Source organism: Drosophila ficusphila, unplaced genomic scaffold (assembly GCF_018152265.1).
Source record: "Drosophila ficusphila isolate 14025-0441.05 unplaced genomic scaffold, ASM1815226v1 contig_286, whole genome shotgun sequence".
Classification (NCBI taxonomy): domain Eukaryota; kingdom Metazoa; phylum Arthropoda; class Insecta; order Diptera; family Drosophilidae; genus Drosophila; species Drosophila ficusphila.
The window spans coordinates 7,885,129-7,897,038 of record NW_025064189.1 but is presented as its reverse complement, the minus strand read 5'-3'; the positions used below and the strand labels follow the sequence as shown (position 1 = coordinate 7,897,038).

At 48.1% G+C, this 11,910-nt stretch overlaps 1 protein-coding gene across 1 annotated transcript in view; it reads right to left on the bottom strand.

The window, feature by feature from the left end:
• Positions 1–6: 6 nt before the first annotated feature.
• The window catches only part of LOC108100319, a 44,595-nt gene continuing 32,691 nt past the window's right edge, over positions 7–11,910 (bottom strand). Inside the window, exons 2-3 of the mRNA XM_017204126.2 lie at positions 2,898–3,422; positions 7–2,818 (exon numbers count right to left, since the gene is read on the bottom strand). Of these exons, the coding sequence (XP_017059615.1) occupies positions 702–2,818; positions 2,898–3,422 (2,642 nt within the window). The 3' untranslated portion in view covers positions 7–701. The remainder of the gene's footprint in view (positions 2,819–2,897; positions 3,423–11,910) is intronic.

The window sequence follows — 11,910 nt, the reverse complement described above, 5'->3', positions numbered from 1 at the left end:
AAATCATTGACTTTCATATATTTATTTAAATGTTTATGTTATTTAGTAGAAGCATCAAGTACAATAATTCTTTTATAAATAGTTTCCGTCTGCGCTTTCCTCTTTGATTTTCGTTAAGCAAGTTTTCTATTACATAGACTACTCGTAATGCTAGGCTAGATAAATACAAGATCCTTGGAAGGATCCACACGCACACACATACACATACACTGATACAAGTATTCAATAACAGACACCGATTGGAGTACAGTTTACAACTAGAAGCGTACTAGGGATCGCGAATGAAATGTCTGGCTTATAAGGTGTTTAATGTGGATATAGTGCTAGGTGAACTATATATATAGCTTGACTTGTTTATAGGGTGGGTTAGGGGAGGAAATGGGATGTTTTGGGGAACGGAATAGTAGAGGTGGAAAGCAAACTTTGGATGATTTAAATAAACATCTTGAAATTCCTTTACTTTCATTTCTTGATCATCATTAAAACTTTAGAAAGTTATAAAAAATATAATATGTATGTATATATATTATAATAGCATCATAAGAATTTTAAACACAACAAAAATATGAGGGAACGGGAAATTTCTGAACTAAGATTAAACTAAGCTCTTTAAACGCTTCCAAAGATTACATTCAGCCTCTAAAATCCATATAGAAGGATAATTCCACCCAAAGCAACCCATTCCAGGCGGCAAAGGCCATCTACAGATAGCCATGGCCGGCCACCTCGGCCGGAATGAAGCCCTCGCGTCCGTCCCGCGTCCGCACGTAGAACCACTGGCGCTGATCCTTGGACTCGCGGCACTCGCAGAGGGTCACGATCTCGCCCTTGTGCACCGCGATGCTCTCCGTGATGTAGTCCGTGTTGATGGCGACTAGAGTTTGCCGCTGGCCCACCTCCTGCTGGCGGCGCAGAGCCTTCAAAGTGGTGGCCTCCACCTCCGCCTTCCCCTGATTCCCCTGATGATTCTTCTGCTCGTAGGGCGGCAGGTGTGCCAGCTTTGGATGCAGATGCTGTCCATTCTGTCCGTTGGTGATGTACGACACGTTGGACAGCCGTCGCGCCGCTGGCTGGGATTGGTGGAGATGGTTCTGGGCAGCAGCGGCGGGCTGCTTCTGCTTGGACTTCTGCTGCAGGGTCACGTACTCGTCCTGGGAGGCGCCACTCTTGGCCGAGGCGGAGCCGGAGGCGGCCACCTGGCGGGTGGAGCGCAGCTGGGCGTACGCCTTCTCCACGAGGCGCGGCTTGGAGGCGGCCCGCAGGTAGAGCTTGTCCACCTGGTGCTCCCCGTACAGGGAGCTCGTAGTGCTGCCCCCGCCCTTCGTTGGGTTGTTGTTGTTGCTGTTGCTGTGGTTGTTGTTGTTGATGTTGATGGTGGTGCTGCTGTTCTTGAGGGCCTCCTCCGTGGGCTTGGTGCTTCGCGGGGTGCGGGCGCCATCGGAACGGGTTCCTCCCCGCAGCCGGATCTCCTTCTCCGAATCCGTCATGTTGCCGCAGGGGCGAGGAAACACATCGGCATTCGATTCCCAGCAGGGGGTGTTCCTCGACCCGATCCTCGCCTGCTGCGGCAGGATCCCCAGAGGCAGGCAGCAGGCGTAGCCCACGTAGCCCTCCTCCGCATGGGGTGTCTGCACATACAGCCAGTTCTGGTTCTTGAACACCGCATTCACCACCATGCCCAGCGGCAGGGGGATCTCCAGCTGGTAGCCACCGGGTCGCGTCTGGTAGAGGGTGCTCGCCGTGGCCAGGACCACGGGAATGTTGCCCGGCGTGGCCAGCGAGCAGCGGGAGAGGAACTCGTCCACGTTCTGGATCTCATAGCCGAACCTCTGCACCCGGTTCCGGTCCCTCCGCTTGCGGTGCCTGTGGCGTCTCTGCTGCTGGGGGGCAGCGGCTCCTCCTCCTCCCGAGCCAGTGACTCCGCCTCCCTCCGAGGCTGCCACCAAGCTGGGCTCCGAGTAGGAGGTGCACTTCAGCGACTCGGCTCCCGTGACCGATCCCCTCGCTTCGCCCGCCTGCGATCCGCTGGATCTGGCCTGCTGCAGCCGGTTGGCCAGCTTCTTGCGGATCTCGTTCCGCTTCCTGGCGAGGAGCAGCGCCTCGCTGTGGCCATCGCTCCGCGGCGCCCTCTGGGGCGTGCACACGAAGAGCAGCTCTTTGGTGGAGGCGGCGGCCACCGGAGCTCCGGTCGGTCCGCTCCGCGACACGTCCAGCAGGTTCTGGTTGCTGAAGAACTTCTGGTTGGCCAGGTGCCCGTTACCCGGTGCCTGGTGGGCGGTGGGCGTGGTGGCGTAGCCATTGAGCGGCTCTCCGCCACTCGGCAGCTGCTTGACTCGATAGCGCTTCTTGGTGACGTCCAGCTGGGTGGGCACCGGATCGCTTCTGGCCGGGAATGCCTCGTTCTCCTTGCGATCCACCTGGCCATCGGACTCCCTTGCCGAGGGAGGTGGTTCCTTCTGCGGGGAAGGAGGAGTCTGCGATTGCGATTGCGGAGCCGTTTGCTGCGTTTGCTGCTGCTGCTCTCGGAGCACCCAGGTCAATGAGATGCGCGGCCGTCGGAGGCTCAGGTTCTGACCCATCGCCAGCTGCGGAGTGCTCTTCGCTCGTCCGCCGGCCACTAGAGGCAGCAGCTCGTCGATCTCCACATAGTCCGAGCTGTACTCGAAGCTCTCCTGATCCTGATCCTGGTGATCCTGGTTATTGGCTGCTCTCGAGGAAGGCGGGGGCGTGGCCGTGAAGTTGCCCACGGAACTGTCACTGCTGCCGGGTTGCTGCAGAATCAGGGAGCAGGCGTTCAACAGATCCGGACAATAGGCATCTGCAAGAGGAGATTGGATATTAAAAAGGATAGTAGATAGTAGATATAATATAATGTAATAATAGAGATAATTACTCACCCCTCAATCCCCTCCTGCGTCGACGCTGTCGTCTGGTGGCACTGCCTCCGCTTCCCAACTCCGAACAACTGGACTCGGAGCTACTGGAGCTATCTGTGCTGGAGGCAAATTGCAGCTGCTGCTGCTGCTGCTGCAGTTCCCGGAGTCGCCTCCTCCGTCTCGCCTGCTGACGAGCTGCTAGTTCGCTGGCCGATGCAGTGGCTCCAGATGGGGGTACTACCAACACCACCGCCGGTGTGGCTGGATGCAGTGCTTCTGCGGGATGCGACCTGTGCTGCAGTCCTAATCTTGGTCTTGGTCTCTCCGAGTAACTGGGTGGCGGGGTCAAGGGGAGCGGACAGTAGTTGGGCGGCGGGGAAAGGGGCACCCTCAGGGCGGATTCCTCGAGCACGTAGTCGTTCTCCTGGGCCTGCAGCTCTAAGGACCCAGCATCTGCGTAGCCCAGTTGGAGATCCTCGGGTGAAGGATCGGCAGTGGAGGAGGCATCGCCGTTGCTCTGGCGATAGGTTGGCAAAGCTGTGACAGCTGTGGATAAAAGAGAACAATTTAATTTTGATTATAATATAAGTGGTGGTTTATACTTTGCAATACTTCATAATATGTATAGGATATGGGTTATACAAAGGCTTGGCACTGTTAATAAAAGTTGCCTTTGTTCAAAATTATTCTTTGAATATTGTACTTTAACAACTTCAACTTTAATACAAAATAAACTTAAACATATGGCCTCTTAAAACCTTTTTAATTAAACATCCACAAAGCATTCATTACCCATCAATTCAACCCCCTTAAAGGGATGATTGCAATTGCTCAAGATTGATCCGCCCCCAAAGAGACATGAATAGCGAACCCCTTTCCTCACTACCAAGCAAACCTGGTCAAACTTCTCATGACAATAAAAATTCCAATTATAGTTAAGAGTCCTCCGATTCAGAAACAATGACGAAGTCTGGACCGAGGGTCCATCTCCTGGATGTGGGGCTTTCCAAGAGAGGGAGGGAGATCTCCCCACTCCATCGGGTGGTCGTAAAGACCATTGAGAAGCGATAACGACACCTGAAGCTCCGGTCGGGAAGAAGACAACTCCCACACGGGGAGCAGGGAAGACTCGTATTTAAAATATTCGCCAATATAAATGTCAGGAGTCGGAAGAATGGAGAATCGAGGGAGGAGAACGGAGACAGAGAAGCGCAGAATCGGAAGAGTGGAGAATGGAGAATGGTTTGTGGCCGTCTTCATATGCGGCTCTTGGCTATCAAGGCCAAGATCAGTGAGCTGAGCTCCAAGTGGCCAAGGCGAAGGTGAGGATGAAGCTCCAAGGAGAGAGGAGCTACGCAGCCGAGAAGCGTGGCCAATAAAATTCCAAACTGATATGCTCAATGGCAACAACGTGCCACAAGTGAGTAGTAAAATGTTGAAACGTGACGGTATTTCAAAATACCAAATATTGGATTGAGCCCTCCTTTCCGTCTCCCTCCTTCGGATTAGCACATTTGCACAGTGTTCAATGAAAGCAGAAAATCAAGTTCGAATCACTCTGCTACACTCTTATGAACCTGAAGTTATGGCCAGAGAAATTGCCATTGCCATTGCATGCTGACAAATTGTGACAAATTTATACATGGCCATTTGGAATGCAATTGGTTTTTATGGCTGGAAAACAAGATTAAAGTTGGAATGCATGTTGAATATTTTTTAATTGATCGAACACTTCAATTGCTATAAATACTCATATGATTATTACTGAAATCATCTTTAGTTTTATAGAAAATTATTGACATCATAAGACGACTGAAAGTGTTTGCATATGTCTCCAAAATCAGATATTATTATTTTATTAAAATAAGCAATACAAACGCCTCATTGAATGTGGTGTACACCCAACCTGCTGGTAAGGGTGCTCCAGATCATAACTAAGCTCTGATGAAGCGCGGAAAGGACAAGGCCCAGAGCCCTGAGCCAAGAGCCAAGATCCGAAAGCCGGCCAAATCTGCGGGCCCAGCGGCATCGGCAGCGATGCGACTTTAACGACCTCTGCGAGGCGTTTCGGAGTGGGGGATCCATCCGGGTTGGAGGCTCCGAAATCTGGGATCAGAGGGATGTGGGAGTGGGAGTGGACGGGTCTGTCAGTCAGTCGCCGGTTGGCGGTTGGCGGTTGGCGGTTCCGTTGCCCCGGCCCTAATCAAAAAGGTTCAAGCGCAGAGATCGTGCGAGGATTACATGGGGGTGTGACGACAGGCCAGCTCAAAGTCATTCACTCGGCTCCGACTCCCAGCTTTCAGCTTCAGCTATAGCTTTAGCTTCAGCTGCAGTTGAAGCTCAAACTCCAGCTCAAAAGCCAGCTCCAACCACAGCCTCAACTCGATCGTGATGCTGCGGCCTTTAATGGCCTCTACGTGAGACGTGATCTCCACCTGACACACTCAGAAAAAACAACAAATCTTATGGTATGTTGCACAATCAGATAAAATTTAAAATTGATAAAGATATAGGAAATCAGGGAGTTAATCAGAAGTAGTGTGCTTAGGATGTATTGAACTGACTTTTGTATGAAACTATAAAAGATACATAGATTTGTAAAAAAAAAAAATTGGGGTTTCCCCTTCTATAAATCATTTATTATATTGCCAAAATTGGACAGCTATAATTCTTCGCTGTGCACACGGATCGAAAGGGGGCGGGGCAGGGCCGTATTGAGGGCGTGGCCGATCACGGGCCATCGCAGGGGGACTAAAATCGAAAGTGTTGCTCCGGGTCGGAGCTCCGCGGCGGCCCTCTAATTAAACGCAGACGGCTGCCAAATTAGCTAATGACAACATTGCTCCGGAACCAGCAACATTGCCTGGCAACAACAACAGCAATTGGAATTGCAATTGCAACTGCATCGGCAACTGCTGCAACATCGACAACGACGCATTGCATTGCACAAATCACATGGCCAAAGCTGCCAAAGCTGCACGCCTGCCCAAAAATGGTCGGCACTCTGACAAATTTGTTTTGCAACTTGTTGGCCCGCCTGTTGCAAATATGGTCGCCGCTCCAACGGGCCGACATGAACATGGCCACTGGGGCATTGTGGTCGTTGTTTGCAACGTGGTCAACGGACCGGGTTCCACCTGGTTCCACCTTCCCGGGACGAGACAAAGCCACCGCTGGCCCAGCTGTCGGTCTCTGGAGCGGATTCGGACCCTGGATGGAGCCCAGACTCCCGTCTCTCTGGCAATTGGCCGCCAGTCTGGCCCACTCCGGTGACTCTGGTGATAATAATTCAATCGAGAAATGTCGAAGCGTGCAAATCGGCCGACTGATTTGTGTCTGGCCCGCCGGCTTAAAAGGCGCTTGGAATTGATTGGTGTTGCATGTGATTAACTGCCGCGCTCGGGAGATGACGTAGGCAATTACTGCTGGTGTTCAGGAGCCAACAAAAAAAAAGAGTTGAAAGCGGAGTGTGTAAACCAAATGAGGCATACAAGTTGCAGCCAAAAATTGGAGGTATAAAAATAATTTAAATCATTTTAGTAGCGTAAAGAACATGAGAATATCTCTTGAGGTTGAATAACATTTAATTTGCAGATCCAGAAAATGTTTAATCAACTCGAAGTAATTCTACATGCCCCCCCATGAAAACTATTTTGAGTGTGGGAAACAATCAAACAATGCAGAAACAGGTCGGGATAATCCCCAATAAACCGTAAAGAACTCTAGAAATTTTTCAATCAAGCCTAATCTCCTCCTTTAAACTCTGAACCTCTGGCTACCGCCTCTAGATGCCAACCAAGATGCCCCAAGATGCTGCACAATCGATAACTGTTGTGGTCGGCGTTTCGCGCACGTCCCTCGCATATGTCTTAAAATGGCAGCCGCAGATAAGACGCACTAATAAGATAAAAACATTTTAATTGCCACTAAACATGGCAGCGCCTCAGGCGGACCGCTCTCTCCCCGATCTTGGATCTAAATCCCCGCCAGATCCGATGGCTTTTTCAGTTTTTGCTGCCTCAGCCAGACAACTGTAAAGCGGCCAATGCCAATATATACGTGCTGACCGGCAAAAACATTGTCGCCGCTAATGGGCCAACAAAACGCCAGGCAGACGTATAAATAAAACTCCGATTTCGCTGGGATTTAATTAAAATCGAGCTTCGATCCGCTTCCAGGTTTTGGCCTTTGGCCGAGGTGCCAAGACAAATTAAAACGCTTCCGGAGGAATCGTCAAAGCTTTAACGACCCGCCCAGGGTCTTAGGCTCCGTCCACGTCAAAATCCCGGTCCCAAGTCATCAAAATGACCACCAACCTGGCCCCAATGAACCGAATGTCCAACTGCTCCACGGAGACCATAAAATCCACAGTAATAAACTCGCCTGATTGTCAGATTGTCAATGGGTGCCAGCCAGTGTTGGTATTTCAGCGGGATTCTTGGCAAGTTTTATGGGAGTTTGATAAAAGGGATTACCTATTATAAAGCTTTATTACAAAAAAATAGGTCACTTATATTGCTATGCCAAATATATAAGTAAGTAAAGATAGGTTTGAAAATACTAAAATATTTTATTATTTTTGTAACGAGCTATATTTTTGATATAAATTATATTACGATAAATATCTTTAGGTATTTAAAAGTCGCTTTCCTTACTTACATATTCTAACTAAATTCAAAAGATAATTTGCTCTTTTTGATAGTCAGTTTTGAGAGGCTTTGTCATTTTAATAGACAACACTGCTGTTATTGGCCAGACAACCCCAGGTGATGGCAAATCCTTGTTGACAGGCCATGGATTCTTGGATACTCGGATAGGTGGTGGCCGGCCAGGTGCCAACACGCCACAACACAACCACTGCACAGTCATCAACTGGCTTATTTATGCAGAAAATAATTTACACAAATTTCATTTTTTAGCTTTTCAATTAGCCGGGGATCATGTGACTGCAGGGCGATGACTGTCGATGCTATTTGAGCCCAGTTTAATGCTGTTTTAATGGGCTCTTGGCTTTTGGGTGGCCGAGGCAGGGCCGAGATTTGAATAGGTGCGATTCCCAAACGCGATCAAAAGTGAATTAAAATCTTTTATCGACTCGTCTGGGGAGCTAAGGAGCAGCCCTTTAGGTAAACAGGAATGGAGTGGCCGAGGAGTTGGAGTTGGGGGATGCGGTTGTCGGCCAGGGCAATAAAATTAAACGTTTGTTAGCTCTGGGTTTTTGGTTTTCGGTGTTCGTGCGTGTTTTAAGCGGTTTTAAATATTTATGAGCCCATTTGTAGCAACGCTGGCTCAGGCCGCAAAAATATCATTTTATGGCCTTAATAAATTTAAATGTTGTGGCCGGGCCGTTGAACACGAATCGTTTCTGGAGGTGTGGAAACGAAAGTGTGCTATTTCAGGTGAAAGGAATCTAAGGTTGACTAGCCGAAGGCGACACGGAACGATGATTTTACTTATTGGTTTCGATTCAAAATTACAGCTGAAATTATGCAGAGTTAATAATGCCTATTTAAATCATCCTATTAATTATTATTTCAAAACATTTCCTTTAAATTTCTTATCTTTTTTTTTCGAAATTTAAGGAGTTTCCATTTCATTGTCATGCTTTGGCAGTTCTCCTTGACCAAATCTTATCTCACTGTACTTTTGCTGGCCAAACCACAAATTCAAGTAGGAGAGCCACAAGCTTAGATGTCCTTGTCGTCCTGCCAATGCCCGCATGTCTGAGGACAGTCGAACAATCCTTGGCAAGTGCGTATTTATGACCAGCTTGAAGTACTTTCCATATGGACAATAGGTTTTTTAGGCACAGAGAGAAAAAATGGTTCCTGAATAGAATTCAATGCAATCCAATAATTGCACTTTAAGCGAGAACTTTGTCTTAAACGATTAAGTGCATTTTTAAATTATTTTTTGATATTATTTTTTTTTCTTAATAAACTTTTAAGTTTTTTTCGCTCTTGTCAGAACCAAAATCAAGTTAGGAGAAGACAAATGTTCCTCCCCCTTTGAGGCAGAGTCCTGGTGGCAGTTTCAGCGCCAAGCGTCACGATAAGCGTCAAAGGACTTGGCCATAAAAAGCCATGAGTTCTTCGAGCTGGTGGAAATTGTTGGGGTGGCTGACTGTTCTCGGCCGAAAAAAGGGGAAGATCAAAGCGAAAAAAGCAATAAGTCCTGCGGGCGGAATGTAAATTGAAATACAGCAAGGCGGAAAAGAGAGAGAGAGAGAGTGTTCTCTCTGCCAGCTCGAACTTTGAACCCGAAAGTGAAACCCAAACCAAATCCGGTGACGGAGACGGAGACGAAATCCGGACCTAACCCAACCAGGCAAGTGGAAAAGCGGAAAACCGGAAAGCACGCGGCACGCACTTTGATTTGCTGGCCGAGATCCGGCTTTCTGATGAACCTGTTGACGGGGCAAATGGAGAGGTCCTGGAGCAGCTGGGCCAAGTGCACTCTGGCCACTCCGGGAAATATGTCTTCAAGTGCCATCCAACCATCCAGTGGGGTATCCACAATCCTCCCACAAACCCCCCAATGCAATCGCACCAACCGAATGAGAAGCGGGATTCTCGCTTTCCCAGAATTGCGGGTCCTTTGTCTTTCTTTGAAACGGCCGCGTGCTTTATTAAAATTTCCATTTCGGCCAGGAGCCGGAGAATGCGGCTCCCTTTGGGGACATTGTTATAAATTCCTTTGGTGAAAAATGTGAAAAATGCGCCATGTAAATTATTTCTGCGTCATTTTTTTTGGCCCGCCCTTTCCCCGCTTTTATTGTGCATGATAAATTTTTATTGTAATTGGCTGTTGATTTATGGGCCATGGCTAACATAGACTCCGGGGAGCCGAATCTCGGACCCAGACTCGCTCCGGTCCGATAACAAGTGCCAGATAAACGATTCTCTTTCAATTTGCCATTAATTAGGCGGGACAGCGGTGGCAGCAACGAGCGCCTCCAGAAGAGGCTCGAGATCCCAAATGGTTGGGGCATAAAAACTAATCGCGGCATTACAGAAATCATCTATGAAATTGCGCCCGTTGATGCGTAACCTGGGCCGCACCCACCCAAGCAGGAAGTGCAAGGCTGGATGGATGAAAACCCCCCACATCCCACATCCCACCCGACCACATCCACATCAAAATCCAAATCCAGAGGCAAATCAGAGAACCCACAGCTGAGGAGGCCTCATTGTTTGTTAGATGCTCCGCAGTCAAACACCATAAAACTTTATGAACCCACCATCCCACCATCCGAGGAGCAGCTTGAAAAGGTCTTGGAGCTCCTGCCTGGAAGTGGCAGATTTTTTAATGCCTTGCCAAAGATTTCATGGTAATTTCGCCGGGTTATAACAATTTACAAATTATGTAATCGAAATTTATTGCCCAGCATAGCTGCCGTTCCTCGCTGCTCCATATCAGCCTAATCCTCCTGCTCCTGCTGCCGCCAGCCATTTCTGGCAGCTCCTCCATTCTGCGTTCGCGATCCTCGCCTGACTGGGTGGGCCGCGGAATCGGAATCTCGGCTTTGGACATGCACAGGTGGCCCTGATGGCCAGCCTTTTGATGTGCGCCACATTTGACTGCCGGCCAGAAGGAACGGACCAACGAGGATTCGACTGAGATACTTTTGAGATTAGCGGGAGCGGAGTTCGGTTCAGAATTTAATAATACATTGTTGCTATCTGAACTTCTCATACAGCGAAATCAACTGGTGTAGGATTTTGTTATTAAACATTAAAAATTATGTAAGTTAAAAAAAGTTATAATTCTAAATAAAAGAATGGAGTTAGTTTGATTATAAACCTATCAAATATCACACATGAATTTTATATAATTTATGCATAGCAAACACCAATTTCAATAATAGTTGTTTGATAATCGCTTTCCCTTCCCACAAATACTCATCGAATGAGACGTTTAGTGGCTCCAATAAAACCCATTCAAGTGCAACTTTTGGCGATAGAATCCTTCGAAGAGTCAACTGAACAGGAAGACAGCACAAATTAAGTTATACTAATTCCCCACTCGAAGCCTGTCCACGGCCATTAGTCGAGTATAGTCTCCACCTGTGAGGCAGTGGCTCCGAAAGTTCGCCGCAGATAAATGGCAATTTGTTCGCATTAACCTGGAGTTACGCCCACAGATTTGCCGTCCGCCCCTTGCGGCGCATAGAGCCGTGACCCATTAGTTACGGCACTTTCCAAACAAACTCCAATAATGCAGCCATTAAATGCCAACTATTCTGCCATCAAGTGCTTTAGTTTGACATAAATCTCGAGCGGATGTCGAAACTTTTGCCGCTGCCACAAATCTGTGCGGCTCTATTGCCCACCCAACCACCCAATCACCCAACCACCTACTCCCGAGTGGCCACCAACCATCCACCACCCACTGCACACTCAATCCTGGAATCCGGCAATCCAGCAGGATCAGCGGGCCGTGTCCTGCGAGAGCTTATGTTGCAGCTTTAATTAACGCCAGGTTTTCGACTGCCCCCCCTTCGTGTCTGGCCACCCTCCGTTCGAGTTTGGCCAACAGGTGCGGAAAGTTTTGACCAACTAGCACCCTTGTCCTAGGCCTCCCCATTCAACACCCTTCTACACTGAAAAAAAAGTTGATAAATATTGAAAGCCAAAGAGTTCAATTTTAATGTTTTTGAGTTGATAGATGATATTATATAAAGTAATATAATTTTAAAACTTCAAGTATAATTATTTCAATACCTGGAGATTAAGCCATATAATTTATAAGGTACATAATGTTTTATTTATTTTACATTTAGTGTTGATTATTTAATAGAGATATACCATATTGGTTATAGAATTTCCCACCGTGCACACATTTCGATTCCCTTCCCAGAGTATTTTTATTTAATTTAGAGTCGCGCATTGCTGGCCAGGACTTTCATGTTGTAATTTCCTCAAATTTACGAGTTTGCTTAGCCCGGATACGGGTTGCCAGAGCATAGTGCAGGACTCACTGGGGTGGTGGTGGGTGGTGGGTGGTCTGTATTTTTTTGGGGAAGGCCGAGCGG